Raw genomic sequence first — 14,507 nt, 5'->3', positions numbered from 1 at the left:
AAAAAAAAAAGGTAGATAGAAAATTTTACTAATATTTAAAAACTGATAACACCTCCTTTCTCTGTATGGTTTGTGGGCTATTTTGCTTCTTTTAGTTTTTTTATTTTATATAAAAAAAACTGTGTATAATCTTGGAACAAATGAAATTACATAAATCTTACTCAAGACAATTTTTTTTTTTTTAATTATATTGTTCCTCTCTTCCTTTCCTCATTTAAATTTACTTTGGGTTAGGTTTATGATCGATATTTTGATTCCTTTCTATTTCTTTTCTTTTTTCTTTTCTTTTTATACATTTTAATAAAATAATCTTAATTTTTTCCAGGTCAAAAACTCAGGTTATAGAATTTTGACGAACCAAAACAACTAAAGAAGTATGAAGTCAGCTATCAAATAGATGAAGTGTTTGCAAATGTAAAGCATAGAGGATTATATATTTGGAGAGAACATGAATTATATTATATTTTATGGATTTTTAAGAAACAGAATTATATTATATAATATGTGTTAGTGTGACAAAACCGGAGCGGTTCGATAACTTCGAGACAATCTGCCTATTAAAATTGTCACGTCTTATTTTCTCAAAAAAAAAAAAAAAAAAATTGTCACGTCTTATGTTTCTAGTTTCGTCGTTTTGTTACTGGAGCTTACTTCATGTGAAAGTTAGGAGTTTTTGGGGTTAATATTGTAAAATTTAAAGTTAATTTGCATTATAGGAACGGTTGAAAGTTAATTGGTAAATTGAGGAGAGAGATTGAATTTCGGCAATCTCATGGCCGAAATTCAGCCAAAAAGTAGGAGAGAGAATAAGGAAAGGAGGAGAGAGAAAATCTTGAATTTCGTCAATCCCATTGCCGAAATTCCACTGCCCAGTTTTCCTGCCCGAATGCTGTGTGTCCAAGCGTGGAGTGCTCTTAAAATAAAAAAATCAGATGAGATGAGGAAAATAAATTTTTTTTTTTTAGCAATTGTGATAATGACATTGCCGAAAATGGAAAAAAAAAAAAGTGGTTTCGAAATCTCTAGAAGAGTAAAAAACAGGTTTCATGTCCACAATATTTTCACAATAAATCACATATAATTAGTCCACAATATTTTCACACTAAATCACATATAATTAGTTATTATTAGTTAAAAAAATTTGTGACAACTAATTGTGGCAATAGCATTGCCGAAATAGGAAAAAAAAATTTGTGGCAATACCATTGCCGAAATAGGGAGAAAAATAAAAGTGACAAACTACTTGAGGCAATTGCATTGCCGAAATAGGGAGAAAAAAAAATTGGAAATACCATTACCGATATAGGGGAATAAAAAAAATTTTAACAATTGTGACAATGGGATTGCCGAAAATGTGAGAAAAAAAAAGAGAGAATGATTATGGCAATGGGATTTCCGAAATAGGAAAACAAATTTCGGCAATTCCATTGACGAAAATATGGAAAAAAAGAAAAAAAGAAAGATTTGTGGGAATCAAAATTTTTCCCCTATTTCGGCAAAATGTGAAAAAGAAAAAAAAAAAGAGGATTACGGCAATGGTATTGCCTATTTATCCCCCCCCTATTTCGGCAATACCATTGCCGTAATCCTCTTTTTTTTTTTTTTTTTTTTTTTTTTTTTTTTTTTTACATTTACGGCAATGGTATTGCCGAAATAGGGGGAAAAATTTCCCCCCTATTTCGGCAATCCCGTTGCCGTAATCCTTTTCTCCTTTCTTCTTTTTTTTTCTTTTTTTTTCAATGGTATTTCCAATTTTTTTTCTCCCTATTTCGGCAATGCAATTGCCTCAAGTAGTTTGTCACTTTTATTTTTCTCCCTATTTCGGCAATGGTATTGCCACAAATTTTTTTTTTCTTATTTTAGCAATGCCATTGCCACAATTAGTTGTCACAAATTTTTTTAACTAATAATAACTAATTATATGTGATTTATTGTGAAAAATATTGTGGACTAATTATATGTGATTTATTGTGAAAATATTGTGGACATGAAACCTGTTTTTTACTCTTCTAGAGATTTCGAAACCACTTTTTTTTTTTTTTTTCCATTTTCGGCAATGCCATTATCACAATTGCTAAAAAAAAAAAATTTATTCTCCTCATCTCATCTGATTTTTTTATTTTAAGAGCACTCCATGCTCGGACACACAGCATGGGCAGGAAAACTGGGCAGTGGAATTTCGGCAATGGAATTGATGAAATTCAAGATTTTCTCTCTCCTCCTTTACTTATTCTCTCTCCTGCTTTTTGGCTGAATTTCGGCAATCCCATTGCCGAAATTCAGTCTCTCTCCTCAATTTGCCAATTAACTTCCAACAGTTCCTATAATGCAAATTAACTTTAAATTTTGCAATATTAACCCAAAAGACTCGTATATATTAGTTTCTTTGTTTTATTTATTTTTAGGTAGTTGATAGATAACATTTTAGACTTTATAATTTAGAAGTAACTTCAGATTAAATCTCATTATTTTCAGAAATTTCAAATTAAACTCTTTACTTTTACCTTCTCAAAAAAAAAAAATAAAAAAAAAAACTCTTTACTTTTAAAAATATTTCAATTTAAACCATAAACAAATTTACAATGATATCGCTAATGCAAAATTTTAAAAACAAAACTGTAAGGACTCAATTATTAACAACCCCAAATTGGTGTATTGGGTTTGAACGTTAAAGGCCCAAACAATAAAATTTGTAGAGAGTGGGATAAAAGGGTAGGCCTTGGTTGTTGGACAGTAGTCAGTCATGGTGTTCATGATAATCGCACAGGGGAGAATCGTGTTTACCCAAGAAGACTTTCTCTTTGGCACGGCTTGAGTGGCTCCGGTCATTGGACCTCGTCCGAGGAGCTTAGTGTTCTTATTATACCTTTTTCCTTAGGTTACAATGGCCTAAGAGTCGATACATAATGCTCTTCCTTCCCCCCCCCCCCCTCTACTCTCGGGGATGAATTCTTACATTATATAGCCTCTTTCAGTTGATCTTAACCTTCCATCTATTGATCAGGCAGGTAACTACTCGAATGCTTATCCCATCAGCCGCCTTCCCCCACTTTCTGTTAGTTGCAATAACCGAAACTACACTGTTTAGGGGTCTTTTCTCATCAATGCGGTCAGGACGTTTGTGGGCGCATTCAATGTAAAGGTAACAGCTTTTCCTTGAACCGCTCCCACACTACACCCCCGTGCGAGTTCTATTGTACTCGTTTTTTCTTCTGGGAGCGTTTTGGGGGCTGCCTTTGATAGCGTGTCGTTCTTCCCTTCTAGGTTTTGGGATGCCGAGGACAGGATCGTCCTCGGCTGCATTTCTAAGCCATTTGGACTTTCGCTTCATGTCCTCGGCAAAGTCTCTCCTCGGTGCGGGCCTTGGACCCTAATGTATAGTGGGCCGGGGTCACAAATTCTCTGGTCCCACAAAAACCACGTCATATGATTATTTTAATATATATGTCCATCATATATAAATATAATTTCATTCCAAGTCATTCAATTTTGTTTTCTTTTTCTACCCCTTTTTTTTTTTTTTTTGGTTTCTTTTAAAGCATTTTTCTATTATGCTTGAAACCATTATATTGAAACATTTTCTAATATTCATTCAATGGCGTTTGGTTTGTATTTCAAGATAGCCAAATATTTCAAATAGAAAAGATAAAAATTAAAAACCATGGAAGACTTTGGAGTGTGGACAATAGTCTGAAATTAGTGGCAAACTAGTTTAGACCCATGATATTTTCTTTAGACCCGTGACAGTTCCTTATTAAATACTTGGACCAATTTTGATAAGAGGGTGAGGAATAAGAGAAAAAAAAAAAGAAAAAAAAGACAATTCTTGTCACATCCAAATACGATTATGAGCACATTTCCAAAGAAAATGAATTAATTAAAAAGGAGCTCCAAAATAAAGTCCATAATTTTTTAGAGGAAGTATATGTGGTGTTGGGATTTGGGAGATAGAAATTTGTAGGTAGATTATAGAATTGAAGATACTTGAAATCAAATTCCAAATATGAGTATCATGAGTTTGGGCAAAATATACAAAATCGGTACAGTCAATGAATCGATTTTGACTCCAATTTCCAGTTTAACCCAGTTTTTGACTAGTTTTATATCGATTTTAGGGCATTTTACCAAACCAAATTGGTGCCCGATTCTTGATTGAACTAGTTGAACAGGGCAATCCAGTTCGATTTTTTAAAATAATGATTGAGGTGGCATAAATGAGATCAATAGTGAATTCTTGTAACTTAAAAGATAGTGAGTGAAGATTTTCACATATGGCTAGTTGGGATCGAGTTTACCAAAGTGAGGAGTAGTTTAGTGTTTACAATGGCCCATAAAAAAACAAAAGAAGAAGTCCAATGGGTAGCCAAAAATCCATCCAGAAAGAGAGAGAAGTTTAGAGGAGGATCGATGAGCCATTTTTTAATAATAAATATATTTTTTTTTAAATTACAATTTTCCACTTTAAACTATATCATATATATATATATATATATATATATATTTTAAAAAAAAAACATACTCATTTTACATTTTGTTTTCTAAACTATTGAAATGCACGATTAATCTCCTAAAGTTATAAATTTGTAACACTTAACCCTCTGTCATTTATTTTATGGTTAAATCTAGTGAAATTTAACATTAAAAAACTAATTAACCCCTCCCTCCAAAATAGAGGGTAGATGGTAAATTGGTTTTTTACATTAGATTTAACTAAGAAAATGATGATAGAAAACAAAACAAAAAAACTAGTCTCTTTTTTTTTTTTGGCTAAAAAAATATCTAGTCTTGAAAACTTGAGCGGCCTGCCCTCACTTTTTCATATTATTTTTTTAATATATACCAACTTTCAGATCTAGATCAAAAATTAGGAGATTGGAACATACCCAAAGTTCCCACAACCCAAGTCTATAAATCTTCGTCATGGTCCTTGAAAAAGTCTTTCAGAACGGACTACCATGTTAGGACTATGAACAAGTATACAGCATCAACAAGGAGTATGAAACATGCTACTTGTTATCCCCTGCAGCCGTGAAAGCTCACAGGGAAAAATATCATAAATTCCTCCACATAGGACTTGTCCAAGTTGGAGTAAAACCATTGATCAGAGAAGGGTTGAACAACTCAATCCTTATGGCCCTTAGAGACACCCGCCTCATCAGGTTTAATGATAGTCTCCTAGGAACCATAGAATCCAGTTTGAGTAACGGTCCAGTTCACTTTGACTGTTTTCCAAACCTCAGTGTTGCACTTGACGACCCTCATATCCTGAAGGTCCTCACCCTCAACATTAAAACCCATGGAACCCTTGTGTTACATGGCACCAAACAGCTTGCCTTTATATACAGAGTATATTATAAGTGCATATATATATATATATATATATATATTTATATTAAAAAAAAACTAAACATTGATGGATTACACGAGCCTGAGAGAATCTTGGGCCTTCGTTCGGATCCCAAATTATTGCTTTAGGACCAATAGATGGAGTGAACGCTCTCTTCTACCCTATCAAAGATTTAATAGCCAAGAGATTTGGGCCTGACCCAGCCTTATCCATTTGCAAGTAGATCAAATTACTTGTTACTGCTTACTGTTACTGGATTCAAAAGATTAATGTATCAAGTCTGAATAGCCCACTAAAAAAATTTTAATGCGACTTCACCTAGAGATTATCTCAATAATATGCGCACAAGATTATTTGAGATGATTTGTAAAATTGTACCTATCCACCCTGGACAAATTACAAGGCTACAACTCGATTGCTTATTTGAAACCTGACTTCTAAAAAGTAAAATTAATAGTCCCTTAGGGCCATATCCAATTTACTTGGTCCATAGCTAAACATATTTAAAGTCACAAAATCGTCCAATTACTATAAAAAAAAAAAAGTTATTAATTCTGACATACTTCTTATTTATAAATCATTCATACACATTATCCATTATGGATATCGCATGTGAAATTATGGACATTGTGTGTACGAAGTATACATCAATAAATGTGAGAAAAAAAAATACCAAATAAGAAATAGTTATAGTTATAGTTATACAATCAAATTTACCTCAATTTATTAGCTCATAACCCCGATGAACTACAAATGATAAGGAAGAAGGAGAAAAAAAATAATTGCATAGGGACAGCAAGTAATTCAGCCTAGGTACAATGAAAAAGTATGCACGTTTTGTAGACACAGCTAGTAATTCAATCAGACCTAGTCAAATTAGAGAAGCATCCATGCAAGTTCTATCAGAAATTTATCTTATTGAACGGGTGTATGTAACATGAACATCCCCTTTCCTACTTTGTGAGGTAACCCAAAGTCATGATTGCTGCCATACAGGAGAGAGAAGACAATAACAAACATGCATTAAAGGTTGGATTACCTTTAATTTAATCCTTATTTATTAAAAGTGAGAGACATTAAGGAACTCTACATAAATAAATTAAATAAGCTCCTAAAGTATATCTTTCCTTTAGGTTTCTTTGATAGCAAGAATCAAATCAATCTGATGATAATCCATAAAAAAAAAAAAATAAATAAATAAAATCAATCTGATCAGCTTTAAAAAATTGATCAGCTTTAAATAATAATAATAATAATAATAATAATAATAATCAGCATGTTCTGATCAGTCTTCTGAAAATGAAATCACACCATTTGTGAAGCTTTGACTGCAATGTAAAGCAGTTACTGAAAACCTCTAAAACAATTGGAGTTTTTCTCTAGGCCTAGGGCTTCCTAGACACCAGTAGAACTAGGGTCTATTTTATCATGATCCTTAAATTATTGTACTCACAAGTTTACCCTTAAATGAGAATTTCCATCTCTGCTTTAAAAAAAAAAAAAAAAAAAAAACGCTCATTAACATTATGTGACAACTGACAAGGCACACTGACACACATTAAGCCTCAAATGATATTGCAAGTAGAGCTAAACATATGTAAACTAGTAAGAGCATTATAATTCAAAGGATACACACGTTTAGAGGAAAAGAAATTCCATTGGTAAACCAATGTCGGAAAATAATATTAAATAATAATCATCCCAACTAAAGGGATGAACTGTGAATTTAGACCGCTTTTGGGGAAAAAGGCTTTACAAAGGAAAAAGAAAAACTGAAGTGCCAAGTCCGATAGGAAATAATGCAGCTTGCTATAATAGCCTCCATTTGCTATGAAAACATAAAATTTAGAAATAATGCCTATACTATAAAGTAAATTACTACATGCTCCTCTTCGAATCTATAGCACATTTAGCTTCTTCCTGATTCTTCCATTTCACCAAGGTGTTGAGGAATTTCATGACCTGCATATATTATGATGGGTTTGTTATCTATTGAACAGTTCTAAAATTATATGCAAGTATGTACAGAAAGCTAAATTATGTTCAAGATGTTATAGATATGTGTAAATCAAAGTTTTAAACCTCTTCTGGGTTCCTGAGAGAGTAGAATGCACTGGTTTCTTTTGGGACAGGAGATACCAATATTCCATAACCTCGATTATCCTCCCGCAACACCTGTTGAAATACAAGAATTTATTGTTAATTGGCTGCTTATGTGAAAATTACAAACTCCAATGGAATTCGGTCACAGTAGGATTACCTTGAATGCATCTTCATCAGTTCTATCATCTCCTATATAGATTGGAAGCACATCATTCTTATCACTAAGCCCTGCAACAATAAGATAATGACACAACCAACTATAAGAAAACCAACGTTGGTTCTTATTGCTTATAATCAGAAATAGAGAGTGGAGTCAATACCAAGAGATTCAAGTAGAAATTCAACTGCTTTTCCCTTGTTCCAATCAATCACAGGACGGACTTCTAAAACCTAACAAAGGGAAAAACCAAGTAATTCTATGTCAGCATGAACCTAAATTATTAACAAATTAACAAAATCATTGTAAAATAACTCTTACATACAAGCATAGAAAACTGCAAGAGGGAATATAAAACGTGTCAAGATGCAGGCAAGATAATAAATACCTTCCGCCCATGAGTTAATCGCAAACGAGGGTAGCCCTTTAGAATATCATGAACACATTGTGCAATAACAGGCCAATTCTGAAATCAGAAAATAATAGAAACATCTTTAAAATTGTAAGCGAAATTATAGTTGTGCAGAAACGATCTATTTGATCAACTATAAAAAAAAATTGGTAACAAGGCAACAAAATTAATCTGTCACCTTCTCATCTACATTACGGTAATGTACAGAGACACAAAACTTGTGATTCTCAACTTTTGCGCCTTTGATCTCTTTAGTATTCTCAACAAGGATTCTAAAAACCTGCATGAACAATAAAGAATTAGAATATATGTCTATACACTACCCTAAATTGATATTCACAATAAAAAGGACTATGCACCTTGTCAATCAAAGGCAAAAATTCCCTAGCAGGCTGGAAAAGATTCACCTCCTTACCCTATACCAAATCCAAAATTGTTAGAAAAGTATTTATATAATTAGTGTAGCATAAAAGATTCAGCAGAAGATATCCCAAAAAATCCAATTCTACAATCACTTTATTAATAGAAAGTGTGGTTGTAAAAGATTTTTTCATCGCTTACCTGTTGATCATTAGAATCAACACAATTGGGATCATCAGACACCGTGTGACTGAGAGGGCCCATAATGTCCATTCCATGGCTACCAGCGTAATAGAGTTCTGTTAGTCCTTCCAAATCATAAACCTGAAAAATATGCAGATGTAGTGGATCAGACACTGAGGGTGTCCAGAGGATATGTATATAGATGGATAAAACAAAAAATCCTTCAATAAGAGAACACTTAACTACCTTATCGCGGCTTCTTCCACTGATGATTGCTGTTGGAAAATAGTTTGCAACATTTCTCACAGCAGAACGCATCTGACAACAATTTTTTTGAATTCATAAAACTGAAGACCAGTAAGGGAAAAAAAGGAAAGGGCTATCTAGACATAAAACACATAAATATCGCTCTCTTACATCATCAGACATAAGGGCGCGATCAGGGTCATCAACTATTGGAGAAAGAGTACCATCATAATCCAAAAACATTGCTATCTTCTTGTTCTTTGCATAATTAGTAATTTGCTCAAAAAAGTTGAGTGCTGATGGATACTTCAGCTGCTCCATCACAAAGAAACATGAATGAAAATGAAGTATTAGAATCAACAGCAAAACAAGAATGTTAATATACTGATTTTTTTTAAGTAAACCACCGATAAATTAAACAAAAGAAACAAGCATATACCATCCAGGAGAAATAAGCAATATCAGTATCATCTGAAGCAACCTCAACATTGAAATCCTTAATTAGCTTCTTCCGAGGGGGTGAAGAGGATTTCATGGCATCCAGCCAACCATTAGATCGAACATCATCAAGCTTGCCAGGCTTTTTTCTTGGAATCATTATAAACGTACTCGAGTGCTGCAGCAAACTAGATTTCATGCCTAGTCTTGACTTCTTTATGGGTGCAGGATCGGTTAAAACAGGAGAAGCTTGATTCGTTTTCAAGTCCATTGGATCCAGATTACTTGGAAAGTAGTTATAGACAGAATTTATCTAATTCTTTGATATGAACTGCCAGTCAGTCAATATGCAGAACCAGGTGTCTTATCCAGATTTGTTTACCCAACCATTTTGTCTATGAAAAACCACCTCTTCAATGTTTTCTTGTCACTGCTGCTGGGCGCGCAGTCCATCAAGCACACGATTCCTGGAAACTATTGATGAAATCAAAGCATTATATCAAAGGCTGAAATTGTTCGCACAGAATAAAAAAGTCTCTTAAATTAAATAGAGTAAATGTCCAACTAATAAGTATACCTTCTCATTTCCAAAGCTACACTGCATTTATAGCAGGTAACTGCACATCATTTGCACAAAGTTCTTTGGGAAAGAACTGATTTCTGCCTTCCAATACCAGAAAACTGTACCTAATTTCTGCATGGAGAATTATCCAAATGAGTCTATTGATTTAGAGTAAGCAGCATTAATTATAACTGTTGAGATATCCAGACAACAATGTCTAATAAAAAAATAAAATAGTGTTACAATTTATTACTAGTGCAGTAGAGATACCCAACGAAACTTCATAAAAGACTGAAGGTAGAATTTCTATACTAATGTTCTTGGAAATGAAAGAGTTCGACAATTGAGGTGGTATATAAAAAAGTCCAAGAACAAGAAAATTATGATAGAAAAATGGGGGGGCCGGTTACAGAAAAAGAGTTCTAAGTAAAAGCATTGCATGAGTTGTAACATTCTAAGGGATGAAAAAGCAAACTCATAATGAAAGAGTCAAGCAATTCCTCAAAAATATTATACCAACCAAGTTTAGCCAGTTCAATCCGACAATACACTGATTTGAAAAGATACAAATCAAGAAGGACAAATGAATTATTGACTTCGTCTCGTACACTAAATCATGTCCATGCTATATATCTTGGGACACCTACTACCTAGATTTTAGGTGTAAGTGAATTGTGATAGATCCCGCAAGAACCACTTTAATTAGATTTCAGTCAAGAAAGTTGCCAATCTTTCAAGTTTGAACGGTTCAATTGCCTTCAACAGATTTGTCAAAATTATCTAGTAGTAGAACAAAATTTCTTCTGCATGTTTCAACTTGAATAATTTTATTTATTTACTCTGAAAGGGATAGCGATCCTATTAATAATCTGCAAGGAAAAAGACTACTACCTGTCTTGTCTTGTTAATGTATATTTATGTTAAATGGACACTTTGACCAAAACTTATTTAGAGAGAATAATAAAAGACAGATCTAAAGAGACAGATTTCCCCCAAAGGCTCACAGTGAAGACATGATAATAACTCTCCATGAAATGTATGGATGAAGAATTTGCAAAACTCAAAACACAAAGAAAAAAGCATTCAAAACGATTTTATGAACCATAAACTTTTTTCTTTTCCAGGAAAAAGATTAAGAAACGTAACCATAGAGACAAACATATATTTTAGGAGCAAAATTATCATATTAAGAACTCCCAGGATATCACTCATCACCATAAATATTTCATATTCTTTGCCTTAATAGAAACAATCCATGTACATGATGTTTCCATGTTAATGGGGATGTGAGATATATATAATATACCAAGAATTATATAATCAAGTTAATAAAAATACATATAAAATCAAGCCACGTAATATATAACCCATTCAACATAAATTCATTAGAAATCATGCAACCATAATAAATATTATCTCCAACTATCACATAGCCCAGATCCAAAGAGCTAGCCATTTTTTATTTGTGTTGCTTCATTTTGTGGAGGTATCTTCTACATTTTAAAGATGTAAATGAAAATTGAATTGCTAAACTCACCATCTTGTCTAGGAGCCGTGTTCTTAATTAATGCATATACAAGCATCATCACATATCTGTGTATAATATTTTATGATGCAAAGTGTGGGCCTACGTAGGCTCAAATTGGAGCAAAAGTGGCTTTCACTCGTAGATCTAGTAGGTCAGTTTCAAATTCGTAAAAAAAAAAAAAAAAGGAGGAAAAAAACATATAATTTTCCAACATCGATTTGGACACTACAACTGCCAAAACGAACATAAACTAGAACCCCACCATGAAAAATAATTAAGACTAAATATGAGAGAGACAGAAATATCACAAAACATAAAAACTTTTTTCCAATTAACAAAGTAATAAAACAGGAAAATTTTTAATATGCTACGTGAATATTCAGCCATCTCCTAGTCTCTACCACCAAGTCAATGCTTAAAGAAACTTCTTGGCACGACCATAAAGGACGCCATTGAAAATTTACACCTAAAAACAACACCTATTCTTTCCCATTCAAAGGTCATGGGCTATTGGTTAAAAAAAAATTTCCTTTTGAGGGTAACACTTACATGTTACATCCAAGGGAAATTGATTAGGACACGTTGCCGAAATTTTCAGAATATATTTCCCTAGTTCACAGCAACCGACAGAACAGAAATTTGGACTAAAGTAAAGAAAAGAAAATAAACAAATTGGCTGTCAAATCATTTGCTTTTCTTTATTATACATTTCATACAGCTCCAAACCTACATGTTATTAAAAAAGTAAATGAACCAAACAATTAATTCACAAAAAATATAGGTCAGACACCTTACAGTCCAAAACCAAAGTATGTAAAATCTTAACCATGAAAATGAAAAGGAAAACTTAAATTTTTATTTTTATTTTTTCATTTTTCAAAATAGAAAGAAAGAAAAAGGTTCGCTTTTTAAATCTAAGTCTGGCTAAAGATCCAGAAAAACGCATATGAAAACATAAAATAACATTGAATTTTATGATATTAATCGCCAACAACGTTGCATTTGCGTTACAATCACATTGAAAAATAGCGGGAAAAAACACCAAACAAAAACCAAACATAACAGAAAGGTTAGGACTGTACCTGATTCACGAGGTAAAAAAATGTAACGGTCACTTGATTTTGTTTTTTTTCTCTTGTTTCTTTTTTCCTACGAACCAAACACGACCAGATCGAAAAAGAAAAACCTGAAACAAAACGAAAGACACGGCCTGAAACCGACCGTTTCAAACGTTTGAGAAAACTAAGAATCCAGAATCCAGAGAAACAAAAAAAAAAAAAAAAAAAACCAATTGCGAGAAACAAAGTTAAAAAAAAAAAAAAAAAAAAAAAAAAAAAAAAAAAAAAAACTAGAAATTAATCACCTCCGAGAAAACGGAAGGAGAAGAAGAAAACCCTAGAATGTTTCTCACTCAGAGAGAGAAAACAAATAAAACTAAAAAAAAAGAAAAGAAGATGGAGAAAATGTGATATTATGTGTTGTGTACCACAAAAAGGAAAGGAAGGATTTGAAGTGCGAGAAGTTTGGGTATTTATAGAGTTTGATGGGAAACAAAAGACGTGCTTAAGAAGGTAACACGGTTGTTGAATTTGGAAACACCACCACTATTTTACCATTAAACCCACAGAATAGCCTAAATTTTTTAATTTCAGATTATAAAATGTACTATATATGATATTTAAAAAGTAATAGTAAATATGGATATCAACCGACTGTTTTTTTTTTTGGTTTAACCGAATAAATAGTTTTGTATATGGTTTTTGTGGGGTCCTAGTTAGACTGACTTGAAAAGGTCACTGTAGACTGACACGTGTGGGTATTATTGTATGGAGTACTTAGATGACAACACCTGTTAACGTATCACAGTGACGTGGCCACGTGTCAGTCTGGGCCCTCCACGAAAGAACGGACGGATTTCGCGCTCCCGTCACTATCCTGAACAGCTGGCAGTCCTCATGACGGAAATAATTTTTTTTTTTGCCCTTTTTTTATTTTTTATTTTATGGGGATACTTCTCTTAAACATAATAAGCGTGATATCTATCTCCTGAAAATAGGTTATTTTTATTTAGAGGAAAAGAGAAGAGTTGATTTGAAAATTATTTTCTTTTGTGGGTTCTAGTTACCTCAACTGGTAAAGTCTTTGATTGTTGAATAAGAGATCTGGGGTTCAATCTTCGCCTACACCAAAAACTGATTGGTGTCTTAGTCTGATGACAAAGAACAATTATCAGGAGCGGACGCCATAAGTTGAAACTCTCTCAAAAAAATAAATTATTTTCTTTTCTTTTTGGCTCTGTTTGGTTGGATGATTAAAAAAAAAAAATAGAAAATGATGAGATGATGAAAAGATAACGGGATAAGAAAGGATTTGTGAGTATTTGATTAGGAGAGTATAAAAGTAAAATGATGGAAATTACTTTATTTGGTTGAAAAGAAAAATGAAATAATTAAAAATACAATTTGTATAACTTTATTCTCATACTTCAATTACATAAAAAAAAAAAAAATTAATATTTTATAAAAAGAAAGAAAGAAAAAAAAAAAAAAAAACTATCCTTGAGTTATAAAAAACCAAAACAATTTTTTAATAGTTTATAAAAAATAAAATAAAAACTACCATTTGAGTTATAAAAAACCAAACAAAACACACCTACAATAGAGGGATTGAAAGGGGTAAATGAGTCTTTTTCCCATCTACCCTTCTTCTCTCCCATTTTCTCCCCAAATTGGGGTGATGAGATTCTAGTAGACTTGATGAGAAAACAACCAGGCCCAACTAAACAATCCTTCCTCCTAATTTCTCCTCCCCCTTATCTATCCTCCTCCAAATCACCCTAGTTAATCAAACGAAATGTAAGTGAGGACAGAATATTGGAACTTCAAATTCTAGGTAATATTATTGCATTTTGATAATGAAATATCCCTTTTACATCTATGTACATATGTGGACTTTATATACATATATAATTTTTTGAGTTATTGAGTTTGATCATAAACATAACTTTCACATCTATGTACACACACAAATGTACATATATGTAAAAAGTTATGTTTATGATCAACAACCCGCTCAATCCATTCAAATTCTTCAACCCGCTTTGTCTCACATGGATATGGTTTTGATTTCTAAACAGGTTGGGTGAGTTCAACTATAAAAGTGGAGGGTTAA

At 32.6% G+C, this 14,507-nt stretch overlaps 1 protein-coding gene across 4 annotated transcripts; it reads right to left on the bottom strand.

The window, feature by feature from the left end:
* Positions 1–6,941: 6,941 nt before the first annotated feature.
* On the bottom strand, positions 6,942–12,849 carry LOC115971955 (probable trehalose-phosphate phosphatase F). 4 transcript variants are annotated; one of them, XM_031092077.1, is made up of 14 exons: positions 12,700–12,849; positions 12,419–12,546; positions 9,824–9,940; positions 9,248–9,720; positions 8,980–9,120; positions 8,809–8,880; positions 8,581–8,703; positions 8,379–8,435; positions 8,198–8,299; positions 7,996–8,073; positions 7,771–7,840; positions 7,608–7,678; positions 7,430–7,522; positions 6,942–7,309 (listed from the first exon to the last, which is right to left on the bottom strand). In XM_031092077.1, exons 4-14 carry the CDS (start codon positions 9,515–9,517, stop codon positions 7,226–7,228), a joined length of 1,161 nt encoding a protein of 386 aa, XP_030947937.1. In that variant the 5' UTR covers positions 9,518–9,720; positions 9,824–9,940; positions 12,419–12,546; positions 12,700–12,849; the 3' UTR covers positions 6,942–7,225. The 4 variants fall into 4 exon arrangements, with proteins under 4 accessions (XP_030947937.1, XP_030947938.1, XP_030947939.1 ...); XM_031092078.1 differs by having other exon boundaries at positions 9,824–9,933; XM_031092079.1 differs by having other exon boundaries at positions 12,419–12,522.
* Between the last annotated feature and the right edge of the window lie 1,658 nt (positions 12,850–14,507).

The sequence above is a fragment of the Quercus lobata genome, chromosome 12 (genome assembly GCF_001633185.2).
Source record: "Quercus lobata isolate SW786 chromosome 12, ValleyOak3.0 Primary Assembly, whole genome shotgun sequence".
NCBI classification, from domain to species: Eukaryota; Viridiplantae; Streptophyta; class Magnoliopsida; order Fagales; family Fagaceae; genus Quercus; species Quercus lobata.
The sequence above is the reverse complement of the archived record's forward strand: the minus strand, read 5'-3'. Positions and strand labels throughout refer to the sequence as shown.